Source organism: Miniopterus schreibersii, assembly GCF_964146895.1.
Source record: "Miniopterus schreibersii genome assembly, chromosome: 12".
In the NCBI taxonomy this organism is placed as follows: domain Eukaryota; kingdom Metazoa; phylum Chordata; class Mammalia; order Chiroptera; family Miniopteridae; genus Miniopterus; species Miniopterus schreibersii.
The window spans coordinates 12,714,012-12,733,216 of record NC_138112.1 but is presented as its reverse complement, the minus strand read 5'-3'; the positions used below and the strand labels follow the sequence as shown (position 1 = coordinate 12,733,216).

At 36.6% G+C, this 19,205-nt stretch overlaps 1 protein-coding gene across 1 annotated transcript in view; it reads right to left on the bottom strand.

Moving 5' to 3' along the window:
- The window catches only part of GUCY1A2 (guanylate cyclase 1 soluble subunit alpha 2), a gene marked incomplete at its 5' end in the record, with an annotated part of 250,131 nt that overhangs the window by 171,959 nt on the left and 58,967 nt on the right, over positions 1-19,205 (bottom strand). Inside the window, one exon of the mRNA XM_081155011.1 lies at positions 6,642-7,360. Within this exon, the coding sequence (XP_081011137.1) occupies positions 6,642-7,360 (719 nt within the window). The remainder of the gene's footprint in view (positions 1-6,641; positions 7,361-19,205) is intronic.

Below are 19,205 nucleotides of genomic sequence, written 5' to 3'. Positions count from 1 at the left end.
AAGGCCTCAAGAGATCTATGTGATAAACTTCCAAATTCTCAGTACAATATGAGATTAGAATGACCTGAAAGATACACAGAACAAATTAACATGGATTCCCAATTCAGTCTTCATTCCCAATGCTGAATCTGTTTTTTTAAACAACTAACCAATTTATTCATATTTAATGCTTGACATCTGCTAAGAGAAGATGATTCAAAAAAAGGAAGTTGATCTTAGAGAAAAACAAAAGCATAGGAATGCCATATGGGAAAAAAGAAAAGTGAGAGAGAAGATGGGAAGGATGGATGATCACTTAGAGAATATGTAGAGAGGACCAAAAAAATGGGAATCAAAGCTTGCTCAGCCATCAGGAAGAGTTCTTTCTGACCTCAAAATTCTGTTGAATGAAAGCCTGCATGATTACAGCATCAGATGACTGTCAATGACATTAATGCTTCTTGGTAACCAACACTTATGTCTTTATAACTCTTTTTTTTTTTTAATATATCTTTATTGACTTCAGAGAGAGGAAAGGAGAGGGAAAGAGTGAGAGAGAAACATCAATGATGAGAGAGTCATTGATCGGCTGCCTCCTGCACGCCCCCAGCTGGGGATCAAGCCCGCAACCCGGGCATGTGCCCTGACTGGGAATCTAACCCTGATCACCTGGATCCTAGGTCGACACTCAACCACTGAGCCATGTCTGGCCGAGCTCTTTATAACTCTTTAAAACTACAATGATGCAAAAGATGGCAGGGGACTAAGTGGAAGCTACACTGACACTCTCCTGGGACCAAACTGGAATTACAACTAAAATATAGAAAAATTATCCTGAATAATCAATTGCAACTGAAGACTAGCTGGAGAGCAACCTCATAACCAAGTAGGAAAAGTGGAGACTGCATAGAGACTGGTAGGAAGTATGGAGGCCGGTGAGGGCTGGCTGGGTTCCCACAGGCAGCGGTTGAAGGTCCAGAGGGGTATCTCAGCTGTGGAGGGTTCCCACTGAGGACTCTGGAGCCTAAAATCCAGGCTAAGCCTCCCAGCCAAGAGCACCAGAACTGAGAAAGGTAGCCACATAACACCTGCCTGTGATAAGCAGCCGGGTTTCTGTTGGCCAGGGAGAGGCACCTGGAAATGTAGGCACCCTAGTAAAGAGCCAACGCACAAAGTTTTGTGTGCAGCCACTCACCTTGGGCTCTAGAAGCGGGAGGGAAGAGTGGACTGGAGCTGTGTGGGGAGAATCTAGGGTTGTGGGTTCTAGAGATAGAGCTCAGAGGGCACGCTCTGGTTTCCCGTGCTGAGCCATTCTCCCATACTGCAGAGGACATCTTTCACAGACAGACATTTACCTTCCAAGCAGCTTTGCCCTGAAGGGGAAGCAATTGCCCCACCCTGCTGGAAAACCTCTTGCCCAACCCCATGGTGTTTCTATAGCCTGAGGCTCATTAAGAAAATCAGATTAATCAGTATGCAAGCAGAGGCAGACCTCAGAGAGCTTTGAGTCTTTGCCTGAGCTCCTTCAGGACCCAGGCCTTAAAAAAGCAGACTCTGGTGTGCATCTTGGTCCTGTCCAACTGTACCCAGCCCCAGTAGAGGGGACCTCAAGCTGTGGGTTGTTGATAGCTCCAAACAGGTACTCAAGGCCAGTTACAAACAGTGTCTGACATTGGCCTGCACCAGAGAACTTCCAAAAAGATTGAGACTACTAGTAGGCCTACCTGATACATAGAAACAAACCCAAATAGGCAGCCAAAATGGGGAGACAAAAAAACAAGGCCCAAATAAAAGAAAAAGAGAAGTCTCCAGAAAAAGAGCTATATGAAACCGACATAAGCAATATATCAGATGCAGAGTTCAGAACATTGATTGTAAGGATGCTCAACAGCATGAAAAAAGATATGGAAACTATGAAAAATGACCAGTCAGAAATGAAGAATGACATAGCAGAAATAAAGAACACATTAGAAGGAATACACAACAGATTAGAGAAAGCTGAGGATCGGATTAGTGAGTTAGAAGACAGGGTAGAAAAAAATTAATCAGAGATCCAAAAAGAAAAAACAAAAAACAGTTTAAGGGAGTTGTGGGACAACATGAAACGTAGCAATATTCACTTCATAGGAGTGCCAGAAAGTAAGTTAGGTCAAAAGTAAGCAAGGGTTAGAGAACCTGTTTGAAGAAATAATGACAGAAAACTTCCCTAACCTGGTCAAGGAAAAAGTCACACAAGTTCAAGAGGCACAGAGAGTCCCAAGTGATAAGAATCCAAAGAGGCCCATGCCCAGACACATCATAATTAAAATGCCAAGAATTCAAGACAATGAGAGAATCTTAAAGGCAGATAGAGAAAAGCAATCTGTTACCTACAAAGGAGCTCCCATAAGGCTGTCAGAAGACCTCTCATCAGAAACTCTACAGGCCAGAAGGGAATGGCATGAAGTATTCAAAGTAATGTAAAATAAGGATCTGAAACCAAAACTACTCTATGCAGCAAGGTTATCATTCAAGATAGATGGTGAAATAAAGGGCTTCCCAGAAAAAAAAAAAGGCTAAAGGAGTTTATGACCACCAAACCAGCATTGCAGGAAATATTAAAGGGATTGGCGTAGTTAAAAGTAGAAATAGAAGCATTGCAAGAAATGATAAAGGGACTGCTGTAATAATAAGAAGAAATAGAGAGAGAAACATAAGCATAAAGAATTAAAATGACAATAAATAAGAACCTATCAATAATAACCTTAAGGGCTTTAAGGGAGAGATCAATAGCAATATAGTCATAGTCGTGGATTTTAACCCCACTGACTTCACTGGATAGATCTTCGAGACAAAAAGTCAACACAGAAACAGTGACTCTAAATGGCACACTAGATCAAATAGATTTCATTGATATTTACAGAACATTTCACCCCAAAGCCACAAAATAGACATTCTTCTCAAGTGCACGTGGGTCATGCTCAAAGATAGGCCACATGTTAGGACACAAAACCAGTCTCTACAAGTTCAAGAAGACTGAAATCATATCAAGCATCTCAGATCACAAGGGGATGAAATTAGAAATCAACTACAGTAAAAACACTCAAAAACCTTCCAACACATGGAGGCTAAATAGCATGTTATTAAACAATGAATGGGTTACCAATATCGAGAAAGAAATCAAAAACTTCCTGGAAACAAATGAAAATGAACATACAACCACCCAAAATCTATGGGACACAGTGAAAGCAGTCCTTAGAGGGAAGTTCATAGCACTACAGGCCTACCTCAAAAAGCAAGAAAAATTTTTAGTAAACTATCTAACCCTACAACTTAAAGAATTAGAAATCTCCCCTGTGAAGCCATCTGGACCAGGGCTTTCATTTGCTGGGAGTTTTTTTATTGCTGCTTTGATTTCATCAGTTGTTGTTAGCCTATTCAGGTTTTCTGATTCTTCCTGATTCAGTTTTACATGATTTCACTCATATGTGAAATCCAATAAACAAATAGATTGAGGAACAAAATAGATCCAGAGACACAGAAGCATGGAACAGACTGAGGGATCTCAGTGGGAAGGTGGGGTTGGGGGAGTGGGTAGGGAGAGATTAATCAAAGACCTTATATGCATATATGCATAACCCATGGACACAGACATAGTGTAGTGAAGGCCTGGGGTGGGGGGCACATGCAAGGTGGAGGGGACCAATGGGGGGGAAAAATGGGGAGATCTGTAATACTTTCAAAAATGAAGATAAATTTTTTAAAAACTACAATGATGGTTTTCTGTTTCATCAGTATCTCATCAAATTGCTCACAAGCATCTCCACCTCTTGCCATGCAATTAACCACTGACTGACAACACACGATGGCAAAGGGCATGGTTTACAAAAGTATACAGTTCATTTTGTAAATGATTTACTGTCATTTGGCTGCATGATGAGCTCTTGTTTTTTTTTTGGTTTGTTTTTTTGAGGGTGGGGGTGGTGGCAGTTCATAGGTATTAAGAGAATAGCAAAAAGAGTTAAATTATCATGAAAGCCTTCACTGCTAAACTAAGAAATAAATATCCTAAATTGTATAAAAACATTTTCTTACCAAAGCCCACTAAAAAATGAGAAACATCAGACAACATGGAGCTATCATGGGGAAAATAATGAATATCAAGGTCAAATTTATCAAGAGAATCATAATTTTTACCCTGATTTTTCTTTCTTCTTTCCATGTTTTAAGAAGCTACAAATTTAAAATTTGGCAACCTAATAATTCAAAACTGTCATTCATCTAGTTAAGGCTCCATGCCACAACTTTACTGACTCTGGTTTCCACGTGGGCCAACTGTAGCCTCCCAAGTAATCCAGCTGGTAAACCCAGGTAAACAAGCAGAAATGGAAACACAGGAGAACAAGATCGTTATCCTCCTTCTAACTGAAAATCCTGCCCATTGCTTTATTTTTAAACCGCCACTAACATGTTTAAATTATAATTGCATCTTCTCAATGAGCACAGTCCCTTATTATTGGAACTGGCAGGGGGCCTTGACATTTGAGTCACCATTTCATTATGTCTATTTCTTACCCTGGTATACAAATTAAACAGAAATATCAGCCAGATGAAATATGAGGGGGATCTGAAGCAGTAACTTTAAATTGAATTCATTTTTCTCAAATCTACCAAAATATATAGAGCAATTAACATTGGTAATAATATATTCTACTTCAGGCACCTTTTCAAAAATACTAACTTCAATTCTAAAGGCCAAAGATGTTACAAATCCTCTTAGCCAATTATTGTACTTCCATAAGACAGAACCAACAGCTTTAATATTCCCTATATTACAAAGATAGAATAATTCCAGTTTTAACACAACTACAAATATGGACAAAAATACACATTTACCAACTTTCTTCTAATCTAAAGAGCTTCAAAATGAGTAGCAAATATTGAATGTATAGATACTGCACATGTGAAAAATGTTATTTAAAACATCCTTGCCCTAGCTGGTTTTGCTCAGTGGTTAGAGCATCGGCCTGCAGACTACAGGGTCCCGGGTTCGATTCCGGCCAAGGGTACATGCCTCGTTGCAGGTTCGATCCCTAGCCCACGTTAGGGCGCGTGCAGGAGGCAACCAATTGATGTGTCTCTCTCACATCGATGTTTCTCTCTCTCTCTGCCTCTTACACTCCGAAAAGTAATGGAAAAAATATCCTCTGGTGAGGATTAAATAAATAAATAAATAAATAAATAAATAAATAAATAAATAAATAAAACCTCCTGTGCAATCAAATAGGAATAATAAAATTCACTCAGACTTAAATATCCAAATGTGTACCAAAATGGAAGATTCAGGCTTTTCCTTAGATGTTTTCAAATCGCTGAACTTATATGATGAAAACACTACTGAATTCCTTTTCCTAAATCACCCGATTCAGTTATACTAAATAAATATGCACCCTTCCATCTTTCTCAAGTATTTTGTTTAAAATTTTTCCATTGAATTTCAAAATTATAAAAATGAATCAATTATGAAACTAATGTTGATTAAAATCCTCAAAAATGTCTTTTACTCTGCCTTCAGGAGGCTATCTCCTTACTTTTTAAAAAATTATTGCAGGCACTCCAGAATACATGTGCACTACCCATTTATTGAGGTTTTAATTGTTTCTGCAACTCTTCCTTTGGTCCAGAGCAACCTATTTATTTCTGAAAGCCAACAGTTTTCCCACAATGCTTGGGAACAAGCCCACCACTTCATTTATCTTGACACAAAATACCGAAAAATCTCTATTGAAAACTAAATGTACATTCAAATGTTGACTCTGATAATTAACATTACTTTTTCTTTTACTTCCTAAAAGTATGTTACCAAACTTAAAATAGTCATGGCTGATTTTCCTTTACATTTCATTAATTTTAATATTGACTTTTTCCTACAAAATATATTTACCTGAGGGAATATATTTGTTTAAATTCAACTATTTTAAGATGTATTCCTGTTGTCTTTTCATCGTTTATTTATAATCCAGATGTTCCCAAAAGGGTTTCAAAAAAATTCACAATAAAGATTTCTAGTGTTCACTACATTCTCTCAAGGAGTAGACATGTTCTAAAGAAATGAGTCTTTATTTCAATATGAAAATTTAATTAGATCTCCTAAGACAGTCGCTTCATTTCCAACTTTTAGAAAACACATTATTCTGCATATTAAGACATAACTAAAATGTAAACCAGATGTTCCTAGATTATGAGATTTGGAACAGAACATGTTCTAAGTGTAGTTAGCTCCTGACCTATATTTATTGAAAGATAAGGCAAGCAAGTCCCACAATGTTGAAACCAGTCTTACCATTTCTCTTATCCTTTGACTTCAGCCGGTGGAAATATTCGTGGGTTTACAGTATCAGATTTTTAATGAGTCCTATCATTTTTGTAATTACTATGCCAAGTGTTAATAAATGTCTTATTTTTATATGCTGAAATAAATTAATGGAAGAGGCAAACACTATGCAAAATGGCTGGGAATAGGGCCAAATCTTATTACATACATCTAGGGACCAGTAATTTTCAAAATGGCACTTCAAGCTCTCTTGCCTAAATAATTACAAGTACAGCCAGCATGTAATTTACTGAAATAATTATGTACTCTTCTAGTTCCCATCACCCATCTCAAGTTCACGGCCACTTACCTTGTCTTTATTTTCAGTGCCAGAAGCCTCCGGCTTGGTCCTAATCACAAATGGGGTGGACAGTCGCAGTAGGACCCTTTCGAAGGTGGCGTTTACCTTCGGGGAAACGATCTGGAAGCAGTCCTCAAACTTGAGCACTTTGTGAGTGTCGCATCGGAGCTGCTTCCTCAGGCCTTCCCCCAGCTGAAGGACTGCCATGTGGGGGTCAAACATCAAGTGGAAGGGGAAGGCTCTGCAGAAGGTGTTGATGCTAATTCTGAGGTCCTCGGGAACTTGGGAGGTTCCCTGTGGGAGGTTCTTTGTGATATTAGTATTTTCACATTCTTTGATGAGGAAGGTAAGACAGCTACAGTTGCTTGGGTTGGAGCCATCAGAGCACAGTTTCTCATTTGCAACCTGCTCCACTTCCACATCCAGCCGATAGATCTTCTTTCCAGCCGCCTTGATCATGCCCAGCATCGCAAAGCCCACAATATGGTGAGGGTGGAAGTAGTGGAGCATAAGGGTCCCTTCAGGGAGCTCTTTGCATAGGAATGAGGGTGACTCCAGGGTGGCCTGCTTTCCAAAAGAAGTTCTAATGTGTTCCAGCAAAGCATCGAAGCCATTAAAAAAGTCCTGCAACGTGCCGCCTACAGCTCGAAGGACTCGCTCATTCTCATCAAAGCATGTATTAAAGAACTCCTCACCAAATCTTTCTTGAATTTCCTCAAACTTCAAACCTAGAGGCAAATGGGAAGCAAATGTTAATGAAGAACAAGCTAAGTAATTGTATTGATAGCTTTTTCATACTTATCAAACGAGGCAGCTAGCGAGTAAGACATGAGAGGCCCACCAACTGCCCAAATAGCTTAATTCATTCATTTTGACTTAGCGAAAGTAAATTCCCCCTTCTGGGTGGTTCTAAGATGTTAATGAACATAAACTCTTTTGTTTGTTTGTTTGTTTGTTTGTTTGTTTTTTAACAGGCTTTATTTTTAGAGCAGTTTTAGAGTCACAACAAAATTGAGCAGAATGTAAAGATATTTCCTATATACCCCCATCCACCTTCACACACAAGCCCTCCCACCACTGTCAACATGGTGCACTAGAGCAGTACATTCGTTACAATCGACGAACCTACGGTGACACAACATTCTCTCTCAAAGCCCATAGTTTACATTAGGGTTCAATCTTGCCATTGCACTCCTTGGGTTTTGACAAATGTATAATGACTTGTCCATTATATATCATCCAGAGTAGTTTCACTGCCCTAAAAATTATGTTTCACCTATTCATTTCTCTCTTCCCACCCCTGGAACAATAACTTTTAAAAATGCTGCTAATCTAATTTTCCTTTTCAATGCCCTACTCCATTTGCTGTAATTAGCACAAATAATACCTTTTCCTTAATGATTTCCCTCATTGTTAAAGCATCTTTATAGAGGCAACGATAAGATTGACTCTATATTATGTCCATCCAATACTACCACCTTACTTATCAAAATTTATTTGTTAAGTGGGAAATATCAACCAGAAAGGGAATCTGTGGTATATGAGTGAAGAAAGGCATCAGGTTATCTAAGGTAAATAGAAGGACTGTCCTGTAGGTCAGCTAGACCCCAGGGAGAGACAAAACAAGGAATTAAAAATGGTAGAACTGTGGAATGTTTTGCATTCTTTCACCTACAAAAGAATAGCCAAGAGTGGAGTAGGAATCTGAGCAGATAGAGTTAAAGGTCTTTGTTAAGTTTTCTAAGTTCATACTCACTCCTAGATGCTGTGGCAAAAAGAACTCTACCTTATAGCAATGTAATTACAATGAAAAATACATGCATATATACATAGACACACACACACAATACATTATGTAGTGATTAGAAACAGAGGCACATGTGATCAAGTAGATTCAGCCTTAAGGATGATATCAGGAAAAATAAGGAGGGAATTTATGGTTTGAAGAGGAATACATATAGAAGAGTTGAATCTGAATGCTAAAGAAAGGCTGCCCTGGCCAATATGGCTCAGTTGGTTGGGCATCGCCTCCTGCACCAAAAGGTTACTGGTTCAATTACAGGTCAGGGCACATGCCCTGGTTGTAGGCTTAATTCCTGGTAGGGGGCATGCTGAAGGTAGCCAATCAATGTTGCACTCTCACATGGATTTTTCTCTTTCTCTTTCTCTCTCTCTTCCTTTCTCTCTAAAGTCAATAAAAATATTAAAAAAGAAAGCTTCTATTAGAGTCACTCCACTGCTTCTCCTTTGACTTTGACTGTGCGGGGAAACAGGATTTTGCTACCTCAGAATATATCTCTTTGTCATTAGGTTATTTTAGGCTGATTATTTTAAGAAACAAAAGACTCAGGAAGGGCTTTTTACCTCCCTCTTAATTGCCTAAAAGAATTTAGATAAACTGCCTGGTCCAGGAGGAGCTTTCACCAGAGATAACTACAAAGAATATGGGTTAGGTGTGATAGGGCTTAGAGACCAAGTCCTCTCCGTATCCCATTGTCTCTTCATGGCCCAGGAAATAGATGTTTTTCCATCTCCATATGATTACCTTCTTCCACTCTAAAGTAGCGGACTCCTACACCCTCCTTAGTTCAGAATGGCATATAAGCCCAAATTGCTGACCATCTGTGGGCCCCATATTCTTACAGAGTCCCAGTACGTGTGTAATTAAATTGGTTTTTCTTCTGTGAATTTGTCTCATGTCAATTTAATTCTTACACCAACCAGAAGAACCTAGAAGCATTGAAGATTTTTCCCCCTCCCCAACAGCTAAAATCAATGCATGTCGTTTACGTACTGACATTCCCTTGCTTAGTCTACTCCATCTTATAAAAAGTTCCTGAACATTAGGCAGGACTGGGAAAAGACAGAAGGTCACTTCAGCAGTGTCCTGCCAGAGTGCAGAGCAGTCTAGGCTGCCTATGGCTTGGTGTGCTGTTCCCACCTACTATTCACTAAGGGTTCTCTTCATCCAGGAGTGCAGGAATAAAGCAGTCAACAATATGAGTTAACGAATGGAGTTAAAAAACATCAACTATTTTTTGAAAGCTTCCTATAGAGTTTAAAATCTGTGGTAGCGAAGTTAAGAGGCCAGTTTGATAAGGAAGTTCTTAAAATCAATGTGAAATGAAAAAAAATCTAAGTAAAAATCTAAGTGAAAGAGTCCCTTTATTAAGACGCATTTCACATTAATTTCAGTTTCACAGAGTTGATGTTCATAGCAAGCTGAGAAAGTCACCTATTAGGATAAAAACATCAGTCACCACTCATCTCATAATGTCACGTTACAAGATTGCCCTTCAACATATGTTGAATTCACTAACAATAATGGCAGTCAGAATTGATAATAATAGTATTTATCGGACTAGTTCACTAGCGTGGGAGAAAACAAGAGAGATGATATTCACTGCAATTTGGTTCCTGCTCCAACTGCTCCACTGAAACTGCTTTTATAATTACTTAAACCAGCAGGCACCGTTTTTTCCTTTTGTTTGTTAATCTTTGTTGTTTTTCCTTTAATTTGATTCTGCTGATCATCTCTTCTTCATAAATCTCCCTTCTCTCTTGGCTTATAAAGCCACACTCTCCTGGTTTGATTACTATCTGACTGAAAATTCCATCACTAAATCTTCTTCCTATGCCAAATTCTTACATCATCGTCACTATATTATAACTAAAAAATTCAAGTACACACAAATTAAATTTAAGTCCCTTCAAAGACGGTATTATCACTATTAAAAATTTTAATTATGAAATTCTAATTAAAAACTAAACTCAGGCCCTGGCTTGTGTGGTTCAGTTGTTGTCCCTTACACCAAAAGGTGGCGGGTTCCATTTCCAGTCAGGACACATACGTAGGTTGCGGGTTCAATCCCCAGCTGGGGTGCATGCAGGAGGCAGCCGATCGATGTTTGTTTCTCTCTCTCGCATCTCTCTCTCTCTCTCCTCTTCCTCTCTCTAAAGTCAATTTTTAAAAATTAAAAAAACAGCCCGGCCAGGCATGGATCAGCGGTTGAGCATCGACCTAGGATCCAGGCGATCAGGGTTCGATTCCTGGTCAGGGCACATGCCCGGGTTGTGGGCTCGATCAATGGCTCTCTCATCATTGATGTTTCTATCTCTCTCTCTCTCTCTCTCCTTTCCTCCCTCTGAAATCAATGAAGATATATTTTAAAGAAATAATAATAAAAATTTTTTAAAAAATTAAAAAAATAAACTCAGAATAAATAAAATTTCTTACAAACTGACTATATTTACTAATCTACAAAATCCCATGTGCCACTGAAAATAGTCCCTGGGCTGCCTCTATACTTTGAAGAGTTGTGTCTTAAAAGGGCTTAGGGTTTTTATACACAGAAAGGAAAAGTAAAATTTCTCCTAACTTGCATTTTTCATAACATTAAAAATGCCCTCAGAGTTGTTAAGTAAAAACCACAGGTATAAATATAATACAGTAAGCTTATGTGCTTATGTTCTATTTCCAATGACAGAAATCCCAAAGAATCTTCCAGAAAAATAACAAGTAAATTCACCAGAGGCAACAGAAACTACTCTGAGTCCAGCATTCTATCAACTAGAAATCCTTGCTGTACTTCTGTAAAGCACCTCTGGACTTTAAGGTACAAGCATTGTTAGTTCTCAAATAATGACCCCAAGGCCTACTAGGATGCAAAACTGACTTGTATCAGTGATGAAAAACTGAATTATTTTGAATATTATACTCAAATGCTGTATATGGTAATTCTATATAAACCATAATATTCAATTAACTAATTTTTTCTCCCAATTGTTAAACTGTACAAGATCAGAAAAAAAAATTCTTCAAATTTGAAAAATTAAAACTAAGGAAAGATCATTTCAGCTTTGGCAAGTCTGGCCTTCCATTTTAAACATTATCACAAAATGTAGAAAGCACAGAGAAAGTAGTTCAGCTCAGGCAACTGGTACAGTTCTCACTCCCAAGGTTCCACCTACGCCTGATGCAAACCCCCCACTTACAGCAAATCACTTTAAATATACAGACAATGCTCACCTCCTCTATCACAAGACACTATGACAGCTTGACATTTAGGTCTATAAGAATGCATTTCCTTAAGAGACAAACTTATCACGAAACTGCTTTCATTAACAAGTAAGTTAGAAGTCAGAATTTTACTGTTGATTCACCTCTTTTTTTTAAAAAATGAGTAGCCTAAATGCTGATATCCTCCAACTGTAAATGAAACAGTCTGTTCATTCAAGATGTGAATCTTTTGTCCCTCATCTGCTACCCATCTGACTTCACACTGTGCACTTCTTGAGGACAAAGACCTTATCCCATTGATGTCTGCATGCCTGTCACCAGCATGGTGTCTGGCATGAGAAAGCTAAGACTGCACCCACAGAAAGTAAACATCCATCCAAGTATTTATTGGATAACTAAATCAAATTGCTAAAGCTATAGCTGTGGCACATCTAAGGATACCAAGACAGCTAACACATTCTTTTCTCACATGGCCCCTCCAGATTATTAAATTTCGATGTGACAGGGCTCTAACAGAGTAGTACAGGAGCACCTACGGAGCTCTAGCAGAAAGAATGTCTGACTCGCCCGGCCGGGCGTGGCTCAGCGGTTGAGCATCGACCTAGGATCCAGGCGATCGGGGTTCGATTCCCGGTCGGCACATGCCCAGTTGCGGGCTCGATCAATGACCCTCTCATCATTGATGTTTCCATCTCTCTCTCTCTCCCTCTCTTTTCCTCTCTCTGAAATCAATAAAGATATATTAAAAAAAAAAAAAAAAAAAAGAATGTCTGACTCTTTCCTCAGGGAGTTAATGTTTGAAAGAAAACTTGAAGAGTGGTTGTTCAAAGGCCAACACGGAAGAAGCGAGCATACTAGCAGAGGCAGAGCAATGAAATATGAAATATGAACAAACCAGAGAGGTGGAAGAGCCTGGAGTGGCCAGGTAAGGGCAGGTAGGAAGTGGGTATGGCTGGGGAGCAGGGGTAGGGGGATGAGTTGTTAATTAATCAGCAATGGAGAAGGTGGACTTAAGGCTGCCAAGACCAGAGTCAAAGACAGCAGCTGGAGAAATATTGCAGTATCTTTAAAAGATTATATAGACTGGACTAGGCAGCCCCAGTAAGAATGCAAAAATGAGTCCAGCTGATGTGGCTCAGTGACTGAGCATCAACCCATGAACCTGGAGGTCACAGTTCAATTCCAGGTCAGGGCACGTGCCCAGGTTGCGGGCTCAATCCCCAAAAAGGGGCGTGCAGGAGGCAGCCGATCAATGATTCTCTCTGATCACTGAGTACTGTGGAATATTTTTTCACCCCCAAATTGCATCCAAACTAAAAAGTAAAGCTTCAGAAAAGTAGACTCCAACACTCGGTTACTCCTTCCTTTCAAATAGCAAAGCACATCATGTGCCTTTCTTATAAAATAGAAAATATTCCCTGGTATTACAGATATTTGTCTGTGATCTTTCTTTAGACTATAAACAGATTTAGTAGGACAGCTCATGAAAAAGTACAACCTCTAAAAATGGTGTGATCTACAATAAGAAAAAGGAACCAATGGAGAAAGAGCTATAAGTAAACCAATAATAGAGAGAATTTCCCCATGAGCTGTGGAAAATTACGAAACTACTGGTGGAAAAGGCATAAGCTCCAGCCAGAATTGGTAAGAAAACACCACACACACACACACACACACACACCCCTCTAGGTGCATCTGGTTAGATTCCTGAAATACAGAGATAAAAATTACTTAGTCTTAAAGAAGAAAATCTTTTCAGTTGGAAGAAAGAACAAGTCATTTTCCAAAAGAAAAAAAATCATTTTTAAAGAACTCTTCTTCTCATCTGCAACACTGGAAGCTAGATGATGGTGCAATAATATATGTATAATACTGAGAGAACTTAAATCTAAGAATCCATCACCCAGTCAAGATATCTAGCAAAGATCAGAAAGCACACTACTCAGTGAAACACCTGGGGAAAATAATTGAGGGGCAAGGAGCCTTACCACACACACACATGCTAGTGGAGATACGGGTATATAGATACATGATAATGAAAGATTATCCGCAAATTTGTAATATAAATATAAATAAAGATTACTGAAATAGAGGGAAAGGGAAACTAATGGCAACTGTGAAGTCAAATTTATTTATAATCTAGAACTAAACACTCTCAGCAAAACCCAGAAGTTAATAAGCTGAAGAGAAATGGAAGGAGAGGGGAAAAAGGAAAGTAACAGCATTCTGAGGTTCTCCTGTGAACGGAAGCGGGGTCACTAGGGAAAGTCTACATTCTTAGTAGGGAAATAAACAATATTTTGCTTTAAAATATTTTTTAAAAACCACATAGATCTAATTTTAATAACAGGGAAAGGAAGATAACCAATAATGAAATGGGAAACTAGAACAGAACATTTAAACTACAAAGGTAAAAAATATATTCAAAATGAAATTCATACATATTGAATTTCAACATGATCAAAACAGAAAAACTAAGGTGAAGAAAAAGCAATGTAAAATAAGCAATGATCATAAATCATGGTTAAAGAGAGAAAATCAGTCAAGTATGCATTTCACTAAATGTAAACAAATAAGTTCTCTCATCAAATGGCAGAAATTCTCACCCCATCTGTAAAAATTACACTTATAAAAGGTGATTTTTTTTTAAAGGTTGAAAATAAGCCCTGGCCCGTGTGGCTCAATTGGTTGAGCGTCCTCCCGTGCACCCAAAGGTTGCCAGTTAGATTCCCAGTCAGGGCACATGCCCAAGTGGAGGGTTTGATCCCCAGTCTGGATACATATAGGAGGCAACCTATGGATGTTTCTTTCTCACACGATGTCTCTCCCTCTCCCTTCTTCTTTCTCTAAAATCAATAAAAACATATTTTAAAAAAGTAAAAGGTTGAAAATAAGCAGGAGGCAAATAATTCCAACAAACTACAAGAAAAAAGTAAGAGGGAAAAGCAATATTAATATCAAACAAGGCAGAATTAAGGTTAAAAGTGCTGATTAGGATAAACAGACACTATAAAATCACAATTTCGAAAAACAATGGAGGAGACATAAATCTGCATAAGCCAAGCAACATTGCAGCTAAATATATAAAGCAAAAACAATTAAAAATTGATTGCTAATGACTATGGGATTTCTTCATGGAGTGATAAAAAATGTTCCACAATGGATTGTAGCAATTAATGTTTGCATGACTATGAAATTTTTAAAAACCCACTGAAGTTTACACTTTAAATGGGTGAACTATATGGTATGTGAATTATATTTTAATCACGCTGTTGTATATATTAAAAATTAAGAGTGAAAGAATTTTACACAATTATAATCATAGTGGGAAACTTTAATACACCTCTCTTAGGATCAGTTGGACCTAATAGACAAAAAAGCAAAATCATAGAGAAATTAAAGTATATATAATAAAACAGTCAATAAAAGAAAAACTTAATGAAAATAAAATTTTGGTAAAAAACTCTAATGTGCCCTTTTCAGAACCAAAAAGATTAAAGATTAAAAAAGCAAAGTCATAGATGAATTAAATAAATATTAACAACAATAAAAAATAATAAAAAGTAAAGCCAGATGACAAGTGAAATTAAAATAAAACATAACAAAATCAACAAATTCAAACACATATACTTATATATACATATATGTATGTGTGTGCACATGTATATACCCACATATGTGTATTTGTACATATGAAGAAATTACAAAAATTGCTCACTTAACGACAAAATTCCCACATTTTTAAGTAAAAATTTTGCAGATCACATTTTTAATCATAATATGAATAATAATAATAAACACTTATAAATTAACAAAATAGTGAAAAAATCTTATCTATTTGAAAGTTAAGCAATATACTCTATTGGATTAAAGAGAAAATCAAAATTGAAATTATAACTTCTAGAAATCAATGAAAAGTAGATGACTTCATTCAAAATCCTATGAGGCACAACAAAAACTGCACTTGAATAAAAATATATGTCATAAATATTTTTGGCAACAAAAAAATTTAAGTAAATATAAAGCTTCCAATTAAGAAAAGTATGTTGTTTTTAAAAGTTAATAGATAAATGCTGAAATTAAGAGAAAGAGAAAGTATTCTATGTTAGAAATAAAAAAAGAAGACACAGGTACATATTAAGAAATAGAGTATTCAAAAAAAGAACCTCACAATGTCCTGCCAAAAAATGTGTAAATGGATAATTTTCTGGCAAATATAAACGACAAAAATTGACCCAAGAAGAAATGGGCAATCCAGAGACACAGAAGCATGGAACAGACTGAGGGATCTCAGAGGGAAGGCAGGGAGGTGGGAGTGGTGGGGAGAGATCAATCAAAGAACCTATATGCTTATATGCACAACCTATGGACACAGACATTGGTATGAGAAAGGCCCGGGGGTGGGGTAGATGTGGGTGGTGGGGATCAATGGGGAAAAAAGGGGACGTCTGCAATACTCTCAACAATAAAGATAAATTTAAAATATATATGTAATATAAAAACAATAGATAATTCCAAAGTTACTTGAATACTTCCAGGACATAGAAAAAAAATAAAACTACTCAATTATTTTAATTAAGTCCACATAGCTTTAAAGCCAAAATTCAGTACAGTATACTAAGACCAATTTCTCTTATGTATATTCACTAAAATATTAGCAAATAGATCCTAGTAATTTATTAAAAAAATAATCATACATCGTGACTAAGTAGTGCTTATATCAGAAATGAAGTGTTCAATAGTAAAAAAAATCTGTCAGTATAAATTATGACATTTATATAATTAAATAAGAAAATAATATGATTGCATCAGTAAAGTCACAAAAGTCTAAAATTCACCAGTTTTAATAAAAATGGTAAGTAAAATAGTGATACAGAGAAACTGTTCAAATATATAACAAATGCAGAATTCCAAAAACCAGAAGCAAAGCTTATTCTAAATAGTGAAATACTAAAAAAATTTCAATTAAAATCAGAAATTAAAGAAACATGCCTGCTATCACCCTTGTTATTCAGTATTACCTTGGAGGTTCTAGCAAATACTATAAGATATGAAAATAAAATACTATGCACTTAGAAAACCTAGAAAGTATTTTAATTTTGAGGCTCTTTCTTGCTTTGCTCTTTTGTGTGTGTGACCAAAACATTTAAAATATATATTTTATTGCTTTGTTTTTTTGTAATCAAAACATTTACATTATATATTTTATAGAAAAAAAACTACTAGAATTTATAAGAAAATGTAGTAAATAGTTTAATATAAAATAAATATAGAAAGAATCAATAGCTTTTCTCTATATTAATAGCAGTAAGGATAGAGAGAAATGGGGAAATATTCTATTCAATGAAGCAATAAAAGATATAAAATCACAGGAATACATTTAATAAGTAAGGCATAGAACTTAAATTAAGAAAACTATTAAATCTTAACACAGAAAACAAAACGTGAACAAATTTTTTAAATATTCCATATTTTAGGATACAAATACCTTATATTCCAAAAATATCAATTCTACCAAAATTAATAGATAAGTTTAATGCATTGTCAATTATAGTCTCAACAAGTCTTATCAACACAATAATTTTATTTCACTTATTTTTTTTGTTCTGTTGTGTTTTTTAAATTTATCTTTATTGTTGAAAGTATTACAAATGTCCCCCTTTCCCCCCATTGATCCCCTCCATCTTGTACCCCTCCCTCCGAGCTTTCACCCCACTACTGATTGTGTCCATGGGTTATGCATATATGCATATAAATTCTTATGTTAATCTCTCCCCACCCACCCACCTCAAAACAGTAATTTTAAATTCATACTGAAGAATAAATGCCTACAATAGCCCCAAGATGCTTGGTTAAGAAGACTACTGGGGAGAAGCCAGATATTACTATAAATATAATGCATTATAATTAAAATTCTTTTCCATAAGAACAAACAATGATTTGGGAGTCATAACAGAGAACAAGAAAATTCAGAAGTAAATCTGTGCATATAAGTTTTAATATATCACAAAATTGTATTTTAATTCAATGGAGAAATAATGGTTTATTTAATAAATGGCACTAACCACCTGGAAAACAATAAAATTAAATCCCATCTCACAACAACAACAAAATTCTAGATCAATTAAAAGTTTAAAATGTAAAAAACAGAACAATAAGTATTTTAGAAAAAGATCTAGGAGAGTATTTGTATGCCTGGCAAACAAACACACACAGAAAGATATAAAGATATATTTGACTTTGTATGATATAAAGCTGAATTAGAACTGTCAGAATGGTGTGCAGAATACAATTTTGTTTTAGTAAAAATGTGTGTGTGATGCACTCCTGTGACATTCTGCCAGTCTCTCTATCCCCAATGCCACTACGCTGTTTTAGACCATTATGATCAATAGTCTAGAATTATTTCAGCAGCCTCCTAACTAATTTTTCTGCTTTCCACTCTCTCTGCAATCAATTCTCTACACACTCATTCAAAATCATAAATCTCATCATATCAGTTCTCCGATACAGCCTTTATTATGGCCCCTCCTCATCACTCCCAATTTCCCTACTGCACATCTCTGCACAAGCCCTGATGAACGACCTGGAGCTTCCTGAACATGTTCAATAACCTCTCTCACTTACAGGCTTCTGTACATGCTAGTTTTATGATTGGTTTTGTTATTTAACATATAACTCTGTTCTCCCACCTACCCCACTTAGCCAATTATGTTCTTAGACTCATCTTGCAGATCATTCCTTGACGCTCCAAGACTGAGATAGATGCCTCTACTTTTTCTGCTTTCAAAGTACTTTTTGACTATTTCCATCTTAGTATTTATCACACAACAGCTGCTGGCTTGTTCACTCACTCAACCAGACCCAACCTCTTTGAATAAAAGTTCACCATTTATTCATTTCTTTGTTAAAAAATAAAATGAGAACACCTACTCTGTATCCGGCTCAGTGCTGAGCACTGCAGATAGTACAGTGATCAGAACAGACGTGGTCTCACCCTTACTGAGCTATGTGAAAGATAAAATCATCGAGTAATTGTACACATAACCCCACTACTGTTCAAGTAAACACATGATGACAAGTGTTATGATAAGGTGGAGAATGCTATGAGAGTATCTAACAGAGGCCTAATGTAATCTACTGGATCAAAGAAAGTTTCCTTTAAAAAGTGACACATCTGAAATATAAGTAAAAGTCAACTAGGCAGCAAGAAAGAGCAGATAGGAGAGGGAAGAAAACCATTCCAGACCAAAGGAACATTATGCAAAAGCCTTGAAAGAAAGACTAACATGGAACATTTGAGAAGCTAAATGAAGACAACGATTTGTCACTCTAATACCTGACACAGTACCTTCTCTGTACTGAGTGGATAAAAGAGTAAATCAATTAATGAATGAACAAATAAATATAGCTGTGTGTCAGACCATATGTCTATGTATTATATCTAAGTGTATACTGTAATACACATATATTATATAATACATAGAGTATATATATATACTCACATAGTGTGTATATGTGTAGTTCTTCCATTGCTGCTTTTCATACCCTTC